Genomic DNA, 23,825 nt, shown 5'->3' with positions numbered 1-23,825 from the left:
TCAAAAGAGATCAATTAAAAAAAAAAGCACAAGAGAAAAGAAGGAAAAAAGAAAGAAGAAAAAACTGAAGATTCTAGAAAGCACAAGAGCAGTGGAGATTAATTGCATCCAGATAAGGCCTGGGGAGAAAACAGGCAGGAGGAAAGGAGAGGGGAGCAGCCAAGGGGTCAGGTTATTGAGAGGTCGACGGAACTGCACCGACCACCCGCTCAACGGTCACGGTTAAGGTCAAGTTCAACTTACCCTGCCTCAAAACACGGGAATGGCCTACAAATTGGAGGATTAAAATGTTAAACAAAATGGAAAACCCATTAGCACCGCACCGACAGGGGCTTGCTCGCGACATCCATTTTGAGGACCCCCAAAAAAAAGGAGAGAAAAAAAAGAAGGGGGGGGGGAGGGGAGGAAGAGAAAACATCCATTTGCGGGGCTAGAGTGGAGCTCTGAGCGTTCAGCTGGCTAATTATGGCGCTGGATGCGGGGCCCTGGCCAGATTAGTGGGCTTAAACCTCTCTCTCCGCTCCGTCCACCAGAGGTTGAAGTGTTATTCCGGCTGACTGGCTGAGATGAGCTCTCTTATCGGCCTGTGTGGAGCTTCCCTAACCCAGAGAGAGGGAAAGAGAGAGAGAGAAAGGCAGAGCTAGAGAGGGAGAGAGCTAGAGAGAGGGAGAGAGAGAGAGACAGAGAGACAGAGAGCTGGGGGCACTGGCAGCACTAAAAGATGTATTAGGGACCAGCCCCGGCAATATCAGATAATACTCAACAAAGGAGAGTGTGTGTGCGTGTCTCATATCCACTGCATCCCGCTAACACACACACACACACACAGTCACAGCCAATGCAAAACGCACCCGAGCAGACATCCCAAAAAGGTGCACATCCACTTCCCTCCTGTGCTCGCTTCTCCCTATCCCCAAACACTCAGCCGAAAACAAGCGGTGCCCCTCAGACTAGGGGAGCTGGGCTGGGGGGGTGGGGTGGGTGGGTGGGGGGAGGGAGGGAGGCCCGCGGGGACCTGTCAGCCCCTGACTGAACACCTCTGCTCGGCCCACTCCTCCCCTTATCTATGGAACAGCCTCTCTCTCTCTCCATAGATGTCTGGCGCTGCCTGCTCTGAGATTCATGAGGGAGGACGAGGGAGCGAGGAGAAATGGAGAGAACGAGAGAGCGAGAACGAGAGAGAACTGGAACGAGAGAGAGTACACGAGAGAACGAGAGAGCAAGAGAACGAGAGAGCGAGAGAGAAAGAGAACAAGAGAGAGAAAGGAGATGATAAGGAGGACGAGGCAGTTGTTATTATTGTGGACGGAGCCAGCCTGGCTTTAATATTGCCAGTGAGGACACACAGAACACTTCAGGCGCTCCACATAGCCCGCTCTTCCGGAAGACGTCAATAAAGGAACGCTGTCACCGGAGGCTCGTGCCAATCAAACCAACACTTTCTCCTGTATGAGTGGCCAAAAAGCCTCCCGTTTGTCAATCGATAACCCCCTCAATCAAACACCAAATGCATAGCATTTCACAAAGAGCTTATCATTGCTGAACTACATATTAGGCTAGAACGTTCTTTCTATATTTCTATTGAACGTAAACAAATTGAGACAATGAAAAACAGGGGCCGACCTCTGGATTGTCCTTAGTATCACCTGAATACAGGCCCAGGGGGCTGGAAAACCACCTGATATCTCCCAAGCCTTTGAGGGGAAGTTGTGTACAAAACAAGGACTCGGCCGGATCAACTTTCTGACCAGTAACGGACACCCTCCACTGAGCTAAACAAGTCCACAAACACCACCTGTGTGTATCCTAAAGCAACCAAAACCAAGGGGGTACCGAGGCTAGATCCTTTTCATTCACTTACCCTCGTATCAGTTTATCTAACGTAGTGTGTGAAAATCTAACCTGCCAAACATGATGCACAAATGATCCTTCAATTTTCAGGTGATGAGGTGCTCTGAGGGTGCGTCGTTTTCATACGTTTGCGCAGCTCCCACCTGGTGGCCATTTTGAAAGGCTTACCCCCCCCCCCCCCCCCCGAGTTCAACAAAGCAATTTCAAGCACGCGTTCAACCAAACCTAAACTCCCGTGTAGCGCAGGTGTGATTCACAATTTGTTTCGGTCGTCCGATTGTGAGCCTGTGTCGGTGTGTGTGCTTGCGTTTCCCCTGGATTGGGTTACGGGGGAGAGGAAGCTGCAGTGTTGTGTTTTGTTGTCAGGACTGGAGAGCCGTCTCACGCTAGCAAATGGATCGGGAAGTGCCCTGGCGGACGGGAGCCGATAGGCTGGATGGGGGGACTGTTAGCTACGGCGCACATCTCCTCTCGCCACGGAAATGGGATCCAACAGGTAATCAATCAGCCAATGTGCTGCCTCCCCCTGGCCCTGTAGGAGGCGGAGGGGAAGGAGGAGGGGGGGGGGGGGGGTGAAGGAGGAGGGGGTGAGGGTGGACGTGCAGTGGAATTTATCTGGGGAATTCAAGCGGAGAGGGTGCTGGCTGGATGCTTTGGATGGGGTAAGACACACACCCGTTAACATGCCGATAAATCGACCCTATATCGACACGCGTGCAAACATTGGCAGGCAAAAGGCTGTGGAAAAAATTCCTCTGTTTGTTATTGTTCCAGGCAAGCCTCGGCCGTATATCACAGAATCACACTCCAAACGTTACGGCATTCAAGCATCTCATCGTTACTTTTGTCTTTCCATTTCGGTATTGAGAAGTGAGACAGCAACAAGTCTGTTAGTGTGTGTGTGTGTGTGTGTGTGTGTCTGTGTCTGTGTGTGTGTGTGTGTGTGTGTACTACATACACACACACACACACACACACACACACACAGACAGACACACACAGCCCGGCCTCTCTCTGCTCTCTCACTCCAAAAGCCTTGATTAAGGCATTGTCTCTACCAGACATGAGCTCCCACTTTTCAGCAACATTTTCAACCTTCCCTGAAATTAACTCAATCGCTAATCATAATACTCTCAGGTGTCAATTTACCCCTACGCTGAAATTCACACAGAAACAGAGGGGGGGGGGGGAACACATAGATGACGGAGGGAAGAGCAAGATGAAAAATAAAAAAACATTTGTCAGCGAAATGTCATTCCTGTTCCCGTGTGGAAAATGACCGACCCGCATGCTGATTCAGGCCCTGTGTGTGTGTGTGTGTGTGTGTGTTTGTGCGCTTCTAAATGTAGTCTCCCACAAAACCGCTATCCATACCCAGACGACTCTGCACCTTCATGTGATTCGGACAGTATTTCGGCTAGGAATTTCTCCGTCTCCCTCTCTGTCGTTCTCCCTGCCCTCTCCTGGCGCACGTTAGCGCCTACCGTGTGCCTTTAAACATGCTGACGTGAGTTTCCACACGATCAAACACCTCAAATCCCACAGCCTGGCGCGTGACAGAAACTCAACATAGGTGTGCCATTGAAAGATGACACGAAAGCTATTTTTCCCCCTCCCCTCCGATCCTTAGCTACCCACTGAAAAGCAAGAGAACATGTCCAAGGTTGACTTTTTAGGCCATTTTTAAGCTTATGCCGCCCAAGGAGATCTATAGAGGCGTGCAGCGTTATTTTATAGTGCGTCAGTGTGGGTGGGTCAAAAGTTCTCTCTTATTTATCCATGTTCTAGAATGTTTAAGAGTTCTGAGACGCGCGTCTTAATTCAAGGCCCACCTTCATCGTCAGGAGGCCTGTTTCAAATACCAAAGCAGAGAGCTCTTTTGTGTTCCGCTTTTAGTCACGGTGAGCGATAGAAACATTTGAGAGAAAGAGAGCAAAAGAAAGAGCGAGAGACAGAGACAGAGACAGAGACAGAGACAGAGACAGAGACAGAGAGAGAGAGAGAGAGAGAGAGAGAGAGAGAGAGAGAGAGAGAGAGGGAGAAAGAGAGAGACGAGCAATTGAATGAAAGAGGGAGAGAGGCGCACGAGAACACCTCAGCTCTCATTAGCTTAATAATGCATGAAATGTGCTGGAGCCTCCAGACTGCGCTAGCTAAAGCGTTTTAACTATTTATCATTGAACAGAATGCTACTGCGGCCATTTCAACCAAACCTATCCCCCATCGACCCAGCCCTTTTCATTTGGGTTAGTTAATTATTCAAATGACATGCCGATCTTTGGAGGAAGAACCGGCTGACTAAACCTCCCCCCCCCCCCCCCCGCAAAAAGGGCATGTGAGGTCACACGCCAGTCTGGTAAATGCCTCCATGGGCACGACCACCTTTTTTCCTTCACAGTTGCACCAGTTCCGAGACAGAACCTGGAGCACAGCTTTCAGAACAGTAGGCCTAAATAAGCTGCTCGAAATGGATGCGCGTCATTGCAAACGAGTGCAAAGTGAAGCCAGATGGTGGCGGGCACCATGTTGGCAGGGCTATGTGGAAGACGAGACCAACAAAAATAAAATAAAAAACAGGGAGGGAGGGAAAGAAACCAGGAGGGGAGAAGTTCAGCTCAGTTGAAATATTCAGGTGCTATGACACCCAGGTGGAAATTGCCCCTTTGTGGGCGGTTAAGGAGACCACCGTTTTCCCCAATAAGGGTGTTGGAAAGGTTGATGTTTGCCCACTCGGGATGACCTTGGGCCGACTTCACCTTACTCATCAAGTGACTTTAGTGTAGCACAGCAGACAGCCCAGTCAGACGTCGCATGCAGCCTGACGGTGGAGGGAGCACTGAGGGAGAAGAGAGCGCACAGCTGGGAAGGCTGCTGTCAACCGGGAGAGGAGAGAAGGGGGGGGGGCGAAAGAAAGGAAGAAAGAAAGGAAGGAGTGAAACGTGGGGGTTTATTTTCAAGAATTTGAGTTCCCCTTAACATGCGGCTTCGCCGTTTCAACAGCCGTCGGTCTTAATAAAGGCAGAAGTTGGGCCCAGCCAGCGGAATAGGAGGGAGGATTGGGGGGGGGAGTGTTAGTGGTGGGAGGGGGAGAAGGGGGGGGGGGGGTTCCCCCTGCTCATTGGAAGAGCTCCAGTGAAAACTGGTTGGAACATGGGAAACATGGTGTCAGACCAGACGAGAAGAAAGAGCGCGTCTGGCTTGCGGTTTCCCCCGAGCGCGTTCCGTCGTGACAGTGCTCTCTCCGCCCGTTCCAGGGGCTCCCCTTTCACTACAATGCCTCCCAGGGCACGGTGCTGCTGCCAAATCCACACACACGCACGCACACCCACACTCTGACATGCTGGCTCCAACCCCTCTTCCAGGCTCTGCTCTGCCTACAATGGCAGTCAGAGATTAGTCAGCAAAAAGTACACACTTTGCTCCCATCAAACCCCCCCCCCCTCCCCACCTCTTCCTGTGGCTGGTGCTGACGATTGGCTGAACCTTCAAACAACCCCATAATAGGGGTGGAGCTTCGAGGCTACTCCAAGTGGAACAGGAATGTAAACTATAATGTTTTAACTGTGAGACCACTGGGAGCTGTGGAGACCGAAATAGAATGCATAATGAACCGTGAGCCGTGTCTCGTTCAATGACAGAACCCCCTTGATTTGAAACTGACCCAGATACCACGGCAGCGACGCAGGCAGGTGGAATGGTCATTGCTAGGTGAATCACATCCTCAGGAACACACGCAGGCTTGCCTCTCTTTATCGGGGGGCTCTCGAAAAAAGGCCCGGCTGAGGGAGGGAGGTGTTCTGAAGGACCAGGGATACAAACCCAAAGCCTGGCAGCTCCTCTGGTGATTCCCTGCCTGTAGCTCCACCTCATGCATTTGGCCACAAACCCCTCCGAAACCGCAGGTGTAAATGCTCAATGACACAGCCAAGGGAGAAGGGGAGCAATTAGACGGCTTTGGACTGACTTTTCCTGGATCCATGCGAGGCAGCCGCAGGGACGGGGCTGGAGGTGCGGGGGGAAGGCAAGAGAGCACACGTCAACGAGCCGTTACGTCGACCGCGCGTGACAGGTAGCAGGAGATCAAATACGCAAAGCGGGAAGTGAACCTCGGAGAACCAGGAAGCGCGGCAGCCGAAAGGCCAAACCACCAGTCGCCTCTGGTCGCCTTTCACGTGGAGGGTAAGCTAGTGTTTAGCCACTCGCAAAGCCAGAAACGCGGCGAACAGAAAGACAAAGCCGCGATAATATCACACAGGCCAAACACCGCCAACCCCCTAAAAAGGTTCACTGGGGATTTTGGTAAATGCACCGAAAATAAATACATGTTCCCACCCCGGTCACAGCTGTACTCTGTGGTGTGACGGGTGGAGATTTTATGATACATTCCGATATAATGCATCAGGGCTGATCCAGAAATGATGAATGTTCCTGTATGAATTTACACCATCCTAATCCTGGCCCTGACGCAGGGGCCTATGAGAGCTACCACACGGCCAACACAGGCCACAACTGTGTAAGTAACGCACTGGATTAAAACTTAATCTGAACCGTCTGATTATCCCCAAAGATAAAAAAAAATGCTTTAATGAGGGATTGCAATGGTTTAGATGAGCTGATCTTAATCGCATAATACTCACTTTTTGCCTTGCTTTGGCATGATTCTGTCGTTTTTTATGTAACAGGGTGCAGGCAAAATGCCTTTAAGAGCGAAAAGGGGGGTTCCCGTTATTGAGAATGGGGTGCGTCGATGGGAAGAAAGTGCATGTTTTAACTTTCCAAGTTCAATCCAGGTCAAGGGAAACGAGAACACCGTGTGTTTCGTCTGGCTGGGAGGAAGTGAATATCTGAACCAGGTTTTAGAACAAAGCCTTTTCTACCTGACCTCTGATGAGGTCAGAAAACAAATCAAATCAGGAACAAACCAATCTCTTCTCCCGGTGCCTCCGTGTCAGGAAATGCATCACTTTACAAGATGGAGCGACTTCTTAGAACGAGCCTACCCAGTCTGGAAGAGGAATCAACATCTGTGCTCGGCTGCTCTGGTGGAGTCGGGAGAACATCCAAAGAGGGCTTTCAAATATTCACTGGCCGCGGGCCAATTGTGCCATCGGCTCCAGACAGGGTTGTGCCAGGCCGACCACCCATCCCTGACCAGGAGAAGAGGTAGGTAACGACCGCGATGTGAAACAGCATCAGCTCTCACTGCAACGGCAACATATCTGCGAGCCAGCAGTGCCTACTGCACTGGCCTAGGCCACAGCCTCATACCTTGACAGGCAGGATATGATGAATTAATTCAACAAAGCCATGTCTACCATGTTGACAGATAAGGCATTACACACAAAAAAGTACAGAACTGAATCGGCCTGACAAAGATGAATACATGTGGAGGAGATTCAATTTCAACCCCTGAATAGGATTATTAAATAAGGTCCAATTTCTGTTCATATTCTGTGTAAAAAAAAGAAGAAGAAGAATCCACAAGGGTCTATTCAGGGAGGTAGCGAGTGAAGATAGACAATGGGCAAAATGAGAGCGATCAGCCCAAAATCGGACTCTCAGACCACACTCACGAGTGCAATGACGGCCGGTGACGTTCGCAAATAACCATCGCATTTCATCCTCGCATTCGCCCTCTTTCAGCACAGCACGGATCCAGGCCCACAACTGGCCGGGCCCACTTTCCCCCCACCACCCCATGACCTCTTGCCTAATTCGAAGAGTTAGACACGGGCAAGGCTCGGTTAGGCTAACGCTTTGTGTGGACGTTACAGTGTGGCCGCTCCCCCGAGTACCTGCCTGCCCGCTAGCCAGCCGCGGAGGCTAATGAGGACACCAGGGTATAGAGGAACAGCACAGGCCTAGTTACCTCACCCCCCTCCTCCTCCACCCCTCTCCTCCACCTCCACACAGCAGCCCAGCCTGCAGAGCAGAGCTGCTCAGCCAGGGGCTTCTCAAAATAATTGCCCTCTTTAGAGGTGCACTGCTGAAGGAGGGGGTGTGTGTGTGTGGGGGGGGGGGTGCCTCGGAACCCAACAAAAGGAGGGAGGTTGGGGGATGGGAGGGGGTGGTGGGGGGAGGGTTAGAGACACTCAAAACAAAGGGGCCCTTGTTAAGGAAGAGGAGAGCCCGGTTTATTATGTTTAACCTGGGAGAAAGCGGTGACAGGGACGAGTCATTGTTCTTCCCTGAGTCGAGACAGAGTTCTGTAGCCGCCGCCATAGGGGCCCTCCGTTAGCGAGCGCTGTGTGTGTGTGTACCCGACATGGAAGTGACACCACATCAACACAAACAAGTACCTCACCGTCCAGTCGGGAACCTTGTTAGAGCGGATAACTGGCCACCTGCTGCGGTTTGGGCGCAAACACGACGACCCGGACAACCAGAGTCAGAAACATGCTAACTCGGCAGCGGCAAGCGGATCGATACGAATCAAAAACAGCCCCCCGAGCTGAAGCGGCCGTCGCTGCAGCCAGCAGGCGGAGGCACGGAGGGTCCGTGCGCGGCCTGCGAGCTGTCGGAGGGGGGGGCGGGAGGAGGAGGAGGAGGTAGGGTTTGGGAGACCCCCCGACTCCGGGCCTCCGTCGCCCGGGTACGAGGCTGAGGGAACGCGAGCGGGGCCGAGCGGGGCCGAGCGGAGCGAGTGAGGGAGCTCTCCCGGTAGCCACGGGGGCGGCCTCAGGCTGTGTCTGCTGATGTACGAGCCGCGGGGAGGGGAAGGAGCACCTCCGTCCAAGAGCCCCTCTCTACCCCCTGCACCCCCCCCCCTTTTATCACCCTCCCCCCCCACCCATTGGGGCTCATCTCCCATCCCCCTGACATGGAAAAACATGTCAGCCCCTCCAACTCTGTCACCCCTCCCCCACGTTTAGAAAGCCATAATATCATTTTCCAGTCACTAACCCATCTGGCTTTCATTTCCAGGACTGGAGGTTTTCAGGTCACTAATAATAACTATTTCAGGCAAAGGCAAGAGTTCAGCCAGAGTCTACCTCCGTGCCAGAAAGCTGTGAGTTATACCAATGACAGGGCACGGGGGGCAGGGGGGGTAGGGGGTACCGGTGGAGTCCCCAGACCGTCCTGAGGCATCTCTGTGGGGAGCGGGTTTTGTTTTGGTGTGTGCAAATGGCAGGACCTGGTCTGGCCTGCTTGATGGATGCGTGTCTGGGGACTTGAGGAGGGGAGGGGCCGGGGGTAGACAGAGATTCCTCTCTCCCCGGCCCCATCGGCGGGCCTCAGAGGGGAACGGTTACTTCCAGCGCTGGGCGAGAACTCTGGACGTGGGGCCCTGGAGGTCTCCTTTGACATCACTTAGAGCCGCATGCTGATGAGGCCTGTTCTTCTCACATCCTCTCGCTCTCTCCCACACTCTCGCTCCCACACAAACACACACATACTATTTGACTCTCTTACAAGTACACACAAGAGCCCTCACACACACACACACACACACGCACGCACACGCAGACTAGGATTGGAAATACTATTCCTCCAGCTGAGCTACAGGGGAAATGAGGGGAACCATGGCTGAGGTCTTAATGCTCCCTGGTGCGGTTAAACTTGAGGCTTAGCAGAGGCTAATGTGGCAGTCTATACCTTCCTTTCAGACTAATGTGACAGGTTTAGAGGACTGGGAGTCACTAGGCTAACCAGAGGAAGGGGGGAATGGGGGTGGGGGTCAAGTCAAGGTAAGGTCTGTCACTTGTCCCAAAGATAAGTACAAGAGTCAACAGACGCAAAAAGGAAGTTTGTTATTTTGAGAGGCACATAACTTCCATTCAATTCTGTTGGTGATATGGATATCGGGGTATGATTTATGAAGCCTGAGCGGCGGTCTCAAAATATTCCCATGTTGGGGTAACGTCGCCGTGGGAACATACTTTCCACCCTGACCAAGTCCCATGGTGCCCGTGTACAAGCACCGACGACTTCACGACAGATTCGTCGTGCGTTGTTGTTATTCTAAAACCTAGATCCAGTCACTTGCGAGGGCAAAGTCATCCTGGCGGCGGCCGTGACGCTGCACTCCGTGACTCACGCGAGTGGATGGTTGCGCGGCTCTAAATTTAACGCCGGCAATTTATCCTAATACTGATGCACAAAACATCTGGGGCCTGCGTCTCGGTCGCGTCGCAAAATGGACACGGAATTCTTGGGCTTCAAAAAACGGGAGGCGACTTTCCACCTTGCGCCCCGCCCGTTGGATTTCGACGCCAGGCTACTCCCGAGTTGGGACGCCGGGGCAAGAGGGAGGGTGCAACCGAGGGCGACACCGAGGCAAAACCCAAACGGCCCTCGGGAGGGGGAGGATGAGAAGCCATCGCTCTTTTCGTAATTCTCAGAACCCCAATTTGAACCCGACCTTGCTTCCCTCCCCCCCCCCCCACCCTAGTTTGTCTTATAGACAAGCAGAAACCGACGTAAATCCCTTCATCCTCCCTTCTCATCTTACGGCTGAGGACGTCTGCCGGGGGCGATCCTGCGAGTCGGAGCCAGACTGCTGAAGGAGCTCCCCCAAGTGTGAGAGCCGCGGTGGCCCACGATCACAACTTCAGAGACGCACATTTGAACAGCCCATCCGAATTCAAATCAGATGTACTTTGAAGCACAGAATACACTTCCATTAACTGTAGGACGGCCAATTAACTGTAAAATGGGCCATTAGCGAGCGTCCCGAAGTGAGAGCCGAGACGATCTCTCATTCTGACAAGTCTGCGCCATGCGGCTGACAGTACATAAACTGCATTACCTCAGAATGTGTGTCAGACATGACGCGAGCATCTGGGTGCTGGAATACAGTTGTGCTGATAAATCAACTCGGAGGGATAAACAACTGTGTTTTTTATGACCCTGGAAGATGATGTTCCTTCATGGTAAAACCGGGCCGAGCTACTTCGGTATGCGGTTTATTTGCATGGAAACAAATCGACCGAGGAGACGTCTAATCATTTCAGAGACTTCATATTCTGCAAATCTGCATTGGACTCCACGGTAAGATTGTTAGGTTATACTCATAAATGGCTCCATGGACTTGGTAGGTGATATGCTGAGCAAACCAGGACAATGGGCCACTGTTCTATCGGTAGACGGTAAAAGAGTTGCGGTCAGAAGCGTGTCATGTACACACTCAGTCTAGACATGCCAGCACTCTGTCACACGACGCTAATCAATTCATTCGGGTAAATAATTCATAAAGCTGGAGGAGGGAGAACAAATATATCAGGGTGAAAACGGACTGAGACAGTGCCACTGGTTCAGACTGGGAGCAGGGAAGAGGCGAGGGGGAGAGGAGGGGGCGAGAGGAGGGAGGAGAGGAGGCTGAGAGGAACACACCTGCCAGTTGCACAGAGCAGCCCCACCACAGAACTCTGCGAACCTCCATCTTTAATGTCTGGTCCGAGGACCTGACGAGAGCGAGTTCACAGGGATTCAAAGTGACAGCGAGCCTACAGCTAGGCAAGAGTATTGAAACGGGCGAACGATACTTCAAGTGAACGGACCATCGCAGAGGATGTGTCCCTGCTCATTTAGAACACGGTAGGCTACATTATGGTTAGCCTACTTGCTAAGAGTGAGAGGATTCTTAGGATGCAATTTTGACCTCAAAGACGGACCTGAGGAGGTGAAGGGCAATACCTCAGAACGGAGATATCGTCCGAAGAGCCATACAATTTCATTTGAGTTCTGTGGTAACTGAATTTCTTATGTTGCTAGAGGAGAGTGAGGTTTCCTGAGAACTTGGGGGAAAGACCATTCTAAAATGGTCAGACTAAGATAAGCAACAAAAGGGCAAGGATCAATAAGATAATAAAAGAGAAAAGATTTTGACCAAGTTGCTGTTTTTAACAGCAGTACCACCCATATACAGTCTTCTAATAGCCACTGTACGGAAAGTCAACGTGGGAAAACAAATGAGGTCAAAATACTTTTGTATCATACCTACCCATTAGAGGGTTAGCCATATCTATTCATTACATTTGATTAACAGCCTTGTCATAGTCATAAATTGAGGTCACGAAGTGTAGTGTGACAGAAGATGATACAGCTTCGACAGGACTATCTATTGCCAATGCTCCCCCAACGTAATGAGAAACTAAACACAGTATCCCTGTGCTGAACAAAACATTCTGTGCCGTATTATATTTAGCAGTCTGATACAGAGAGAGGGGCCGAGGCACTTTCGAACTTGGCAATCAGAGTAAGGTAATGCTGCCAGCCAAGAGAGAGAGAGAGAGAGAGAGAGAGAGGGTTGTATTGCGAGGCGGTTGACATCTTGTGTAACCTGACGCAACCTTGATTCATCGCTAATGTGGACACCAGAGCTGGGTGAAAGCTAGAACAGAACATGGCTCCCTCCCTGGTCACCTGGCCGCCACCTTAAGTGAAAACCCAGGATCCCACACAACACACACGCACTCTTGGTGGGGGGGGGGAAACATAAACTGAACACAGAACTGAAGAAGAAAAATAAAGAAAAAATAAAAACACAGGCCAGGCCAACATCTGGACAATTTATTCACGAGTCACCCCCCACCTGGGTGTTTTCTGGCCATCTTTGCGGTCGGCTGCGGTGGAGTTGTAATTCCAGGCACATTTTGCCGATCGGCCGGCTCCAACGGGGGGGAGTCGGACAATCGTTCCTCAAGAGCCGCTCCCTTGCCCAAATGGAGTAGGCTTTAATGGCCCTCCGCGCTGCCCCCCCCTGATTAAACATGGCATGTGAGTGAAATACTCACCCGGTAAGAGTCCGTCCGCTCCTAAAACATTCACAGCCCCCACAGGGGGAGGGCTGGGGTTACTGCATCCCACCCCCCCCCCCCACACACACACACACACACAGAAAATCAATAGTCAACCCTGCTGTAACTCAGCCTACTGTAACTCCTGAAATATTTTCTCAAGAAATGTACCTGGAGGGGCACTAAGAGTTTATGGACAACAAATCCACGGCGGAAGTGTGATTATAAACGATACGCAATGCTGGGGGAGGGGGGGGGGAGGAATGGGAGAGGCTTGAAGAAGCTACAAAAAATCTCAATTATGCTGTGACACTTTCAAAATGTTCACGGACAATGATGAAGGCAATTAAGACTTGTGGTGCTGTTGAAAAGGCTGAAAGATCCCCTTAGTAATGTATCAGACATTCAGTTTGGTCCAGACAATTGATGGTAGGGTAGTAGACAGAAAACATTCTAAGCTGTTGAGATCAACGATCCTAACTGAAGAGTAAAATATTGCTTTGGACTGTCTTCTCACCACAGACAAAATCAGCTATCCTCTGAGGCCGAAGGAAGAGAGAAGATGCAAGATTTCGGAGTTGCCGCTCATTACTTCGACATGAGCAGACAACTTATAGGGGGTTCACTTCTGGCTTTGATCTTGGTGTTTGTGAGAGTGGGAAGAAACTGCAAATTGCTGTGACTCAGCAAGGTTCCATGAAAAACGTATGAAACCGAAATTTGCAATTTAATAGACAATACAGGGCATCTAGACAAAAGGCATCATATATTTCATACCGTCAGATTGTAGCACTTTAAGAGCGGTTGCTTTTCAAATGTTTTGTTGAAGATGGCAAAACAACTACTGAGGCCATCCAGACTTATACGTTTGCTATCAGAATAAGAACAACATAAGCCAATTTATATCGCGGTATTGTCGCTCATTTCAGGAATACTAGGCTATATACGCAGCACAATGATCTCTTACAGCCATTTCTCTAACGATAACTCTCATCACAACCTTGCTTCGAATTGGAGAAGGTTCCGGACTGAAACTCCCTGGTTTGTACCAGTTTAACGTCGAGGACCTGCCGAGCCAGATGCTGCATCCTGTCCGGCTCTCCGCATGTTACACATCCATCTCTCGATTGGGGAAAGAGGGGCTGATTTCTTTTCCATAGCACTTAATTCCCAAGTACTTCAGGTTCCTTCATTTCTTCCCAACCATTTCCAGATGTGACTGCACAGAAGCAGATAAATTGCTGCTCTAGTTTCCCCCTCTTCACCCCCCCCCACCCTTTTTTCTGTTTCACAGCAACGACCCCCCCCCCCCCCCTTGTTTTCAGTGCATGCTCACAGTTTCAATTTAGCCACTGAAGCTTGTAAGACGTTCTGGTGAGGCGTTTTTATGCTGACTTGCATTAACGTTCTTGACCGCAAAGTGTAAGGCAATGTCTTAAACATCACAGCGAGTGCCGGAGAGACCATAACAAAGTCATGCTAATACAGGAGCCCATCACACAGAGTCCTATCATCTACTGCTCTTGAAGCACAGTCGCTTCAAAGCACTGGAAACTGGAACCAAAAGACCTGTCAAAAGGGCGACGTTAACATCCCCTCAGAAGTTCTCTCTGTAGAATCTGCTTAACCCCGACGATAGAGACATCCCTTTCATTGTGCGGTACAATTCAGTGGGTTGTCAAAGCGCGCACTGACGTATCGCATGTACCATCTGGATATAGCCTAGCGCGAGTGGGAACATGGCGGCCTCGATGATTGGTGGGCTGTCCGTGACCCGGCGCCCGTCCTCGTCGGTCCCCGAGGCGCGCGTCCTCAAAACTCAAGGCGAGCCCGACAACGCGGGCCTGCCAACGCGCGTGGCTACAGCGTGACGGAGCAAGGAAGCCGGCGCACAGGAGACCCAACAGGACGACAGAGACACGTCGTCTACGTCCTCGCGCTTTCATTCGCGAGCGTCCTCCAGCCGTGCCACACGTCAACAAGCAGTCTCAAATGTATAGTTCAACACCCCCCCCCTCCCCCTCCCCAACCCCCCCGGCCCCATCCCTCCCAACAATGTGCTTCCACTTACTCCGTATATTGATACCCCCCCTCAGTAACAGTAACAGAGAAACAGAGACCGACGCTGCCAGACAGTAGCTTACATAGCCGGCTGAGGAGAAACAGGCGTCACCGCACTCCATAGTAAATGAAAAGGGTTGGGGGGGGATGAATAGTGAATGGAGGCTAGGGGGCAGTTTGTGCGTGGGCACACTCTGGTAGAGTAACCTTGACGTCAGAGCAAGTGGGCGAGGGGAGCGAGCGGGGAGGGGCTAACACCATGAAGCCCCCGTCCCCGTCCTCCCCCCTCTATCAAACCCACCCACACCCTCCCTTCATCCCTCCCCCCCCCCCCCCGCCTGAAATGGACAGCACATTCCAGGCTAATTATGCATTTGGCGTCGGGGTTTCTATAAAACTGTGTGAGGCAAAAGGGGCCCCTATGAAACCTCAGCTCCCAGAGAAAGGGGGAGACAGGCAGGGGGTTGGATCCAGTCAGTGAGGTAATGTGGAGAGTTAAGAGTGTGAACTGGCTCTGGGCCTGACCCCTCTCTCCATTCCCAGGGCTACAGAGCTCATCTCTCGACATCTGTATCCAAGCCCCCTTCAAAACAGACTACCCTACAAGACATTGCAACAGCACACAAACAAAAACACAAAGTGTGTTTCTTTTTTAGAGCTCGATCTTGTGTTCACACTGGTTCTACTCTAACATCAATGACAAGTCCTGCTGATTGCAGATTCTTTCCCATGTTCCCAAACCTGCACCGTCTCGGCCCACAAAAACTTTGGGTGATTACTCAGTCTGAAATGTATACATTGGATGAATTTCAGTTGCTTTGTTAATGCTGCTGCGTCATGAGCAAAAAAAATAAAAAAGACAAAAGGAAAAAAATAAAAAAAGAAGATGATTCATTCCACATCACAAACATGACCACAGACAATGAGACTCTTTTGGAGCTTTTACAGTCATGTCTGACTTGTGCTGTTTCGCGCGGGAGGGATAACAAGATACTGAACATAAGTTACACTGAGAAAGTCTTACGGAATTTAACTGCAAGGAAGACAAGAGGTTCCAGCTGTGATCATTCAGCACAGCTCTCACAGTCTGACAGGCCGATCGAGACAGAGGTTTGTAGCCTCTGAAAGGAATTTGGCCCAAAAATAGGGCAGGGTCCCAAATGCTTTGTGAGAACGCATAAATATCAAGCTTTCCTTTGCAATTACGAAATCCCAGGGAAAAAGCAAAGACGCTCAGGCTAAATTTGGACGGGGACATGCAAATGTCTGTCTTGTTTTCCGTCTTGTTTACAAGCTTGCTGGGGTTTGAAGTGGCGTGGATCTGACTGGGGAATTGACTGGGGATGTGTGTGTGGCGGATGGGGGGGGGGGGGGTGAGGGAGGGAGGGGGGGGGGGGTAGAGCGGTAGCAGAGCAAGTCTGCTGAGACTCAGTTCTTCTTTAATTTCTGCATTAAGGAGCTGGCTAAATTTAGTTCCTCAGTGCAGCCTCCTGCTTTTTTTCCCCCTGACATGTGGCAGAGCTAGTCAGGAACTTGCCTGTTTTAGCATGGATGATTCATATTCAGGTGCCTTCAAAAATAAAAGGGCAGGATCTTAACCCTTGTGCTGCCTTCGGGTCACATGACCCAAAGGTTCATAACGAACCATCGTTGTGTTTACCCAATTTTACCCAATACAAAAACAAATAAAAATCATTTTCTTTTAACCTTCGCAATGTGGAGGGTCTGAGACAGCCTGACGGTTAAAAGAAAATGCTTCACTTTGTTTTTGTATGCGGTAAAGTTGTCACAATACGACGGTGGGTAACAATGACTGATGGGTCAGAATGACCCGAAGAGAACACAAGGGTTAAGCCCTGCTGTACACACAAGTGACTGAGGAGACAATAAGTAATAGCTCTGACTATTACTCAGCCTTGGGTTTGGATAAATAAAATAAAAAGACTTCTAAAGGCTTGAGGTAGCCTATGTGTTTAATTGATGGGCTCTCTTTTGAGGCACCAGAGAAGCAAGGCCCATGGTGCTTGTGTCTGATCTCTGATTGAGAACAGTGGAAACCAGTTAGGATTCCAAATTCATAAAGGAGCCACAACACGTATCTTGGTGCGACGCGCCCTAGTCTGTGGCAACAGAGGGTTAAATATAACACTGTGGAGCCAAAGCCCAGCCTATGTCTGCCACATCGTAAATATCAAACCGATATGCTTACTGCTAACGGCAGGCCAGCACAAGTTTCAGGCTCTGGGGAGCTCAAATCTCCATGGCGCGGTCATGGGCAACATTGCTTCCTTCACTAATCTCCATATGTTGACGTGTAAAATGCAGGACCACACACAGGCCCGAATGCCTCGGAGCACAGCATCTCACCTGCAGTTGGACACCTTCCAACCATGCAGCGTCGACACAGGTGGTAGTCTGAGGGGACTGGCTACCTCCACAGGAGCCTTTGAAATGGCTGCGAAGCTGTGCTAATGGACGTCTAAGTGGAGTGGAAAGAGCGAGCTCAGGGGCTGATGTAAGGGCAGAAAGTTCCAGATGAGCTACTTCTCTTCAGCAGACCCACCGTCTCTGTAGTTCCAAACAGTTAGCTACCGCTAATGTGTCCCACACTCGCTAGTTCTACAGCGGAACACAACATCTTTTAAATGCAGAGGTAAACTAGTTTGTTGACGCAATGCCCAAAAATGTGTGCTTTCTGTATCTAAAATCTAATTTTAAAAGTTAATCTATAAATCGTTTTCAAATATTATTTTTCTCTAATGGATGGTTTTAAGAAGCTTATACATTCAACATGTCCAAAAAATGATACTTAATCATTTTAGAAATCTGAGTATAGGTTCAGACAATCTGACATGTGTCTAGTCCGAGGGCAAACATGTCAAATGGCATTAGTCAAGGCATCCTTTGGACCACACAGACCGTAAACAGTAAAATCAAACTTAATCAACAGAACAAGGGCCTAAATAGCAAGCTGTGGGCGCCCTTTCAACTACAAAGGCCTCGCCGTAATGGTGTCGTTTCAAGCTGCCATACTGAGCTGCCTACTGTAAGCAGCACAGAGAACATGTCCCCAAAAAGGCCCGACAAGAAACCCTTTTATTTCCGGGCTTCTTCAAAGTGCCGACCACACAGATGCAAGTTCCCGTGGGTTGTCTAAGACGAGCCTGGAAATATTGAAAGTCCCCACATCTGAGAGACAGGCTTTGGAGAGGTAGAAAACCTGGGTAGTGTATGCACTTGTCTCATGTGTGGAGAATATTTTCAAACCTTGCTAACCCCTTTTCCCCCAATTCTCTACCTGATGCGTGTGTTTGTGCACGCCGCATGCAGGCCTACGGGTCTCTTCCGCCCCCCAGAGATTCGTGACCTATTTGGAGAAGAATTTGCTGAATGACCTCAGACCACTATCCAGGATGTGGAAACGGGGGGGTTCAGTGATTTTCAGGATGGAACTATGGATTGCTTTTACCTGAGCTAGGCCGAGCACTGTACGGTATAGGCAAGTGCATTGTAGGTGGTCTCTCAGACAGCAGCGCATGAAAGCCTCTGAACAGCCAGATATGAAACATTAATATTGATCCTCATAACTCATTCAATGCCTCTGACAAGTTGTACGCCACATTTCAAAAGACAGGCTATTGGAAATGGGCTTAACCTTCTCAATGCATTTTGTCGACAGCCTCCCATCAAGTTTACGGAAACATCTTGGATTACAATTCCAGCAACGTGCTTCCCAGTTCTCCTTATTGGAGGACAGCCGTTCCCTTGTTAGAGATACAATCCCCAGCGATGGCCATGCTGTTTCGGCCCAAACATTTAAGGCTTGACTTGTATCTCTAATGCCTTTCCCATGTGGAGCCCTTCAATAGGAAACGGCCATAAAAACGGAAACGACACACTGGCTTATTACTTGCAACATGTGCATGTGCCATCGCTATCCACTCCCATTCAGAGTCCCAATTAAAGAGACCCTGTCCAATTAAAGTTCCTGTGTGCTGCAAGGCCTGACGAGGCCTGAACCCAGCCTGTCAGGAGGAGTCACCGATGGCAATACTGCAGTGAAGTAAATAAGTTGTCATCAATAATGGAGGTGGAATCCTCCGAGTCCGGGCTTTGCTCTGTCTGGTCTTGCTCGTCCAGACAGGCAGACAGGCCCAACGCCCCTCTCCTCTCCGCTGAGCAGCTGCCTTGACTAATATCATCTGATGGGTTTTACCATGATTATTGCAGGGCTTTTTACACAACCCCTACGCTATGCATACTTTATGCAGGAGGCTATGTATGGCTGTCAAGACACGATGCATGCCGAGGGTGGCGGAGGAGCCCTGAGCTGTGGAGTGTGGGGCTGAGCAGGCGTTTTCTTTTCCTTCGTTTGTCAGGAAATGGATGCCAAACAGGGACATGCCATTAAGAAAGTTATGTGCAAGGCGAACAGATAAGCTGTTATCTCCCCCCAAAAATTTGAGTTAAGCTGTTAGGAGTTCACCTTAACAAAATGCATATGTACTAACTTTAAATGAGATGAAAAATCTTAGAGCTGTGAACAATGTTAGTGACTTGTCTATTGACTATTCTGAAATAAAATACATCTTTTGGATATTAGACAATAAATGTAACTTAGTAATGAGTTATGACACGTAGGCTATGGACAAGACATGACAATGGTTTCAAAGTAACATAGATTCTGACCATTTAATAAGACATTAAGCATGATATGGTCATTTAAATCAGGAGGATAACAGTAGCCTACTAACCCACTTGACCGAAAAATAGCATAGGCTACCGTTTAACTAAAGAGAGGCTGCGCGTTCGTAAAATTACAAGGCAACCTTTAAACTACTCAAATATAGACTAATACTAACATATATATTACAGAGACGGATTAATGCAAAATTACAATACATATTGTCCCCAAAAATCCCTGAAAAAACTGGTAATCCGAAATTGCATGGGAAATGCCGCTACGAAGAGAAAGCAACCAGTTTAAAAGCCATCTTGTCATCTTGAACGAAAAATATATTTTGTTTCAAGATGCAACGCTGATCGTCGGTAAAATGTCGCGCGGGATACAATAGCTAAGAAGAACCCATTTCTGTGATTGATGATGAGATCAACCTGTTCCCTGGCCGAGTCTGGCTATGGCGGACACTCGGTGGCCAGGAACAATGGTTTAAACAAGCGCATAGTCAGGCATAATAATACAATACATCTTCGGAACCTTTATCATATCCTTCTCTGTAATCCTGTATATAATTTTGTCCTATAAGAATGATCCTGTTCCCACTGAGGATATTACCTAGCGTAGCCTATAAACCCATGAGACTCCCGTCTACCGGGTGACGTGTAAATTCGAAACGCATTCCTTTGATTGTAGCCCTGGTCACCAGGATCGATATTACGCCCCATCTCCGTATAACAAAATAGGTTTTCGGACATTACAGGTTTAGTGCATGCATTAATACTTACATGCAATGACAATTTATATCATTTGATTTAAATATGGCATTTTGAGGTTAATAATTCCACGTAATAATTCTCCATTTAACGAATGTGGTTAAGTGCTACACGGGTAACAGGGTAGGCTACAGGGGGGGAAAAGTAGGAAAAACACAAATTATTTTCGACATAGGCCGCTTCAGCTATAAACTCGCACTGACGGTCTGGTCCATCTTGGATTCAAAAATGTTCGATACTTTATCACTGTTGAAATGGTCATCCGCTATCGAATTCATGGTCACCAGTCTAGGCTTAAGCAAAATCGAGCCAAACTGTGGATCTGACATTTGCCTAACATGCAAAAACACCGTTTTAAAACGATAGTTAAGGATCTATTCAAATTGTACAAACGTATAACTTCACGCTTCCGAAACCAATTTAAGCTACGAAGGACAAACCAGATTTTTCACATGTCGTGTTAAGATAATCTATTTCGAATTTCTAACCTATATTTTTTTAACACCAAGGGTAGCTGCCGTTTGCATATTGTGCACTGATCTACACAAGCAAATAAAGAAAAAAAGCATTAAACTGACCTGCGGAAATAACTGGTATCATGTCAAACAAACACGCAAACTTGAACTTGAACGCAACGCAAATCCCTTTCGCTGGTCTAGTGCGATACAAAGTAGCTTTGAGTCGTCGATGGTTTTCATAACAATCCAGGTATAGACATTTTCAAGAGTTTGACATTTACAGCACAAATTGAAAAGGGAATGATTAGTCAGCCAATGTTTTGCTATTTGCTTAGGATACAGCACTTCCCTAATTAACAGGCGTCTCGATACCCTTTCACTGAATGTGCTATAAGGAGAGCAATTGAAAAAACATACCAATAAAAACTTTGTGCATTCTTATTCAATAGCATCATTTCTTAAGTAAAACATTTAAACATAATATGTAGAAGTCACCCAACTCTTCAGCACAACTCGTTTCAGCACCACAGCGCCACCCATGAGGGCTCGAGACAACAGACGCACTTATTTCTTTAACAAAATTATTCAAACAAACGCATCAAGACCATCAAACCTCTACTAAAAAGTGTGAAGTTGCCAGCATCGCATGAAAATATTCTTTGATGAGTGTTGATTCGCCTTTGATGCCCAGATTGCCATGGTGACCGCTTCCCCGCGGCCATGATGTCTGATCGATGGGAATTGAACAAAGAGGATCAATTTCCGATCAACGAGAGAACCGCTTTAATCAATGGGAGAAGAGAGCTCCAAAAGCGGCCACAAACACCGGCAAAGAGGGGCTCAAGAGCAAAACCACTACTCGACAACGGTTCTCCTCACATCAGGCTTCAAGAAAGCATAGCAACTTTAAGAGAAAAGGCTGACCTGCAACTGCTGTAAATCAAAGCGCTTCCAATATTGAAACATCGATCCCGCATTGGCCGCCATCTTGAGACATATTGAGACGGAGTGAGAGGCTGATAGAGAGAGCGCGAGGGGCTGGAGTTCAGTAGAAAGGAGGGGGAGTCCTCGCAAAACACGGAGCGGAGCGATTGAACAGGGCCATCGCTTATTGAACATGGGCGCGGAATGGAGTTATTGAACAGGAACCTGTGATATTGAATAGGGCTACGGAATAGAATTATTGAACGGGAGCTGGCAATTTCTTTAACTGCTAAAACACGGAATGGATTTTCCACGTAGAACGGCGAGCTGTGCAGTATGATCAGTATGTATTTTGTTAATGTTATTGGCATTGTTTTGGACAATGTTGTAGTTTTAGCTACAACTATTATTGTGGTATGAAAAAGACGAACGATTTCATGCTCCAAATTGTTTCTTTTTCGAATTGTATTTTCTCTTTATTTCTTTAGTAAACTTGATATTGTTACATTGACATCAATGGTTTAATGTAGCATAATTGAACCACGATTCTACATTTTGATGACGAAATCAGATAAATATAACTCCATTGTTTGAACTGTGTCCAACACTTTCGATTTACAGTGCTAGACACCTATCATGTAGCCTACTCATCATGTTCTTAGCCGTTGCAAACTAAATTCGAATACAATGGTGACTTTGTAGGCACATATATTTATCAAATAAATGGTAATTGATTTGACGATTGAATTAAGTTCCATTTATTTGTCTTTTTTCCTCAAATGTTTTGCACTGGCATTTCTCATCAGTCTATCTCATATAACTACATTATCCTATAATGTAAAGCCAATAGTTTAGATTCTTTACCCTACATAGTGAATAACCTACTTTCTCTTTACCAATACTATTCATCTTATATCTCATGTGTATTGAATTTGAACTTGAACTTAGAAGAACAGCGCCTCTGTAGGTTTGCAATTCAACAAGCAGTCTGCGGTCGCAAAGTATTGTTTTTCAACAGTCTCGTATAATTACGGGATGACCTGTTTTGATACGTTACATGATGGTTTTCATTAATGCATGCTATATAATATGCGAACATTATCAAACAGCTGAACCTGTAAGTTATTTACATGTATTCAGATGTATCTAAATTTCGGGTTTTATCTCTGGCAGATTTGTGTATAGGCTATAATTAGTTTTCTTAATGTTCATTATAAAAACTTGAATATAGGCTTGGATGTTTCACATTGAATTAGTGCCTTTAGAAAGAGTAGCCTAATCACAAATATCAAAATGTTTTTTGTGAAAAGCTGTAAACTAAATGGTGGCAAAATATACTTATCATTTATGTTGTATTCCAAAATGGAATATTTATATATATTTGCAGATTGTTTTGGATGGTTTAAATGTATCCTTTCACTAAACAAAAGCTTGTATAGTTCAAAGCAGTTGTAAAGTTAAGCTTCATTCAACTTTTGCCTTTGCTATAGCCTTTACAAAAACGTATCAATTAAACATGTAATGTAAACATGTCATATGAATTCAGCTATGTCTTTGTAAATATTTCAGAGCATCTAATATATAATACTGAAATATAATTGAATACTTTCAAGTCCACTCTCACAGCATTTACTCAAATTTTCATTTGAGTCATGCAACTATACATTTAACATTCCCCATATGACCTACAGCACCACTGGAATGCAGACCAAACTAGTTCCTGTAAATGTATGGAATTTATCATCCTTCCTCAGACAGTATGTTATCTAATTAATCACTTTAAGAAGCAAGAGAACAAAAGTGCCTTCAAGGTGGAACATCTGGGGATTGTACAAAAACGAACATGCGTTTCAAGTACATGAAAACATGGACTTGCCAGTTAAACCAAACAAATGAGTGTTTGGCTCAATCTTTTTAGACTTCATTCTCAGTCTAACCCACCTATGGTATAAAATGCCTGCCTGTTTAATACTGGATGCTTTTTACATTTCAAAGGTGACTTGTTTTCCCCCTTTACCCACATTTCCTGTAAGCTGACAGGGTGGAGTGCACATAGTGATTAAAAACCAAACTTGAAAGACAGGCCCGCTTGCCCTTTTAAATACACAAGTGTGAATACACAAGTCTGCGGTCACATGAATGAGACACTATCATAGCAGTTGCCCTTTCTCCGAGAAGAAGCCTGTACAAGACAGCGGGAGTGTGCAAGCCCTGACGGCCATGACAGGTGGTGTGTTGAATGATTAGGATGCAAATCAACAGACAGACACAAAAAGACAGACTCGATATACAGACAGAAATAGGCCCTTTTTCTTGTTACTTTCTTGAGGCTCAAAGA

General features: G+C 47.8%; 1 protein-coding gene and 1 non-coding gene across 2 annotated transcripts in view; one reads left to right on the top strand and one right to left on the bottom strand.

Moving 5' to 3' along the window:
- The window catches only part of cux1a (cut-like homeobox 1a), a 111,573-nt gene extending 89,935 nt beyond the window's left edge, over positions 1 to 21,638 (bottom strand). The window contains 1 exon segment of the mRNA XM_062484918.1: positions 21,488 to 21,638. Coding sequence (XP_062340902.1) covers positions 21,488 to 21,550 — 63 coding nt within the window. The 5' untranslated portion in view covers positions 21,551 to 21,638.
- LOC134040159 (small nucleolar RNA SNORA23) lies at positions 2,748 to 2,853 on the top strand. Its single transcript, XR_009932869.1, has one exon. It is a non-coding gene; the product is annotated as a small nucleolar RNA SNORA23 (small nucleolar RNA).
- Positions 21,639 to 23,825: the final 2,187 nt, after the last annotated feature.

The sequence above is a fragment of the Osmerus eperlanus genome, chromosome 19 (genome assembly GCF_963692335.1).
Source record: "Osmerus eperlanus chromosome 19, fOsmEpe2.1, whole genome shotgun sequence".
NCBI classification, from domain to species: domain Eukaryota; kingdom Metazoa; phylum Chordata; class Actinopteri; order Osmeriformes; family Osmeridae; genus Osmerus; species Osmerus eperlanus.
The sequence above is the reverse complement of the archived record's forward strand: the minus strand, read 5'-3'. Positions and strand labels throughout refer to the sequence as shown.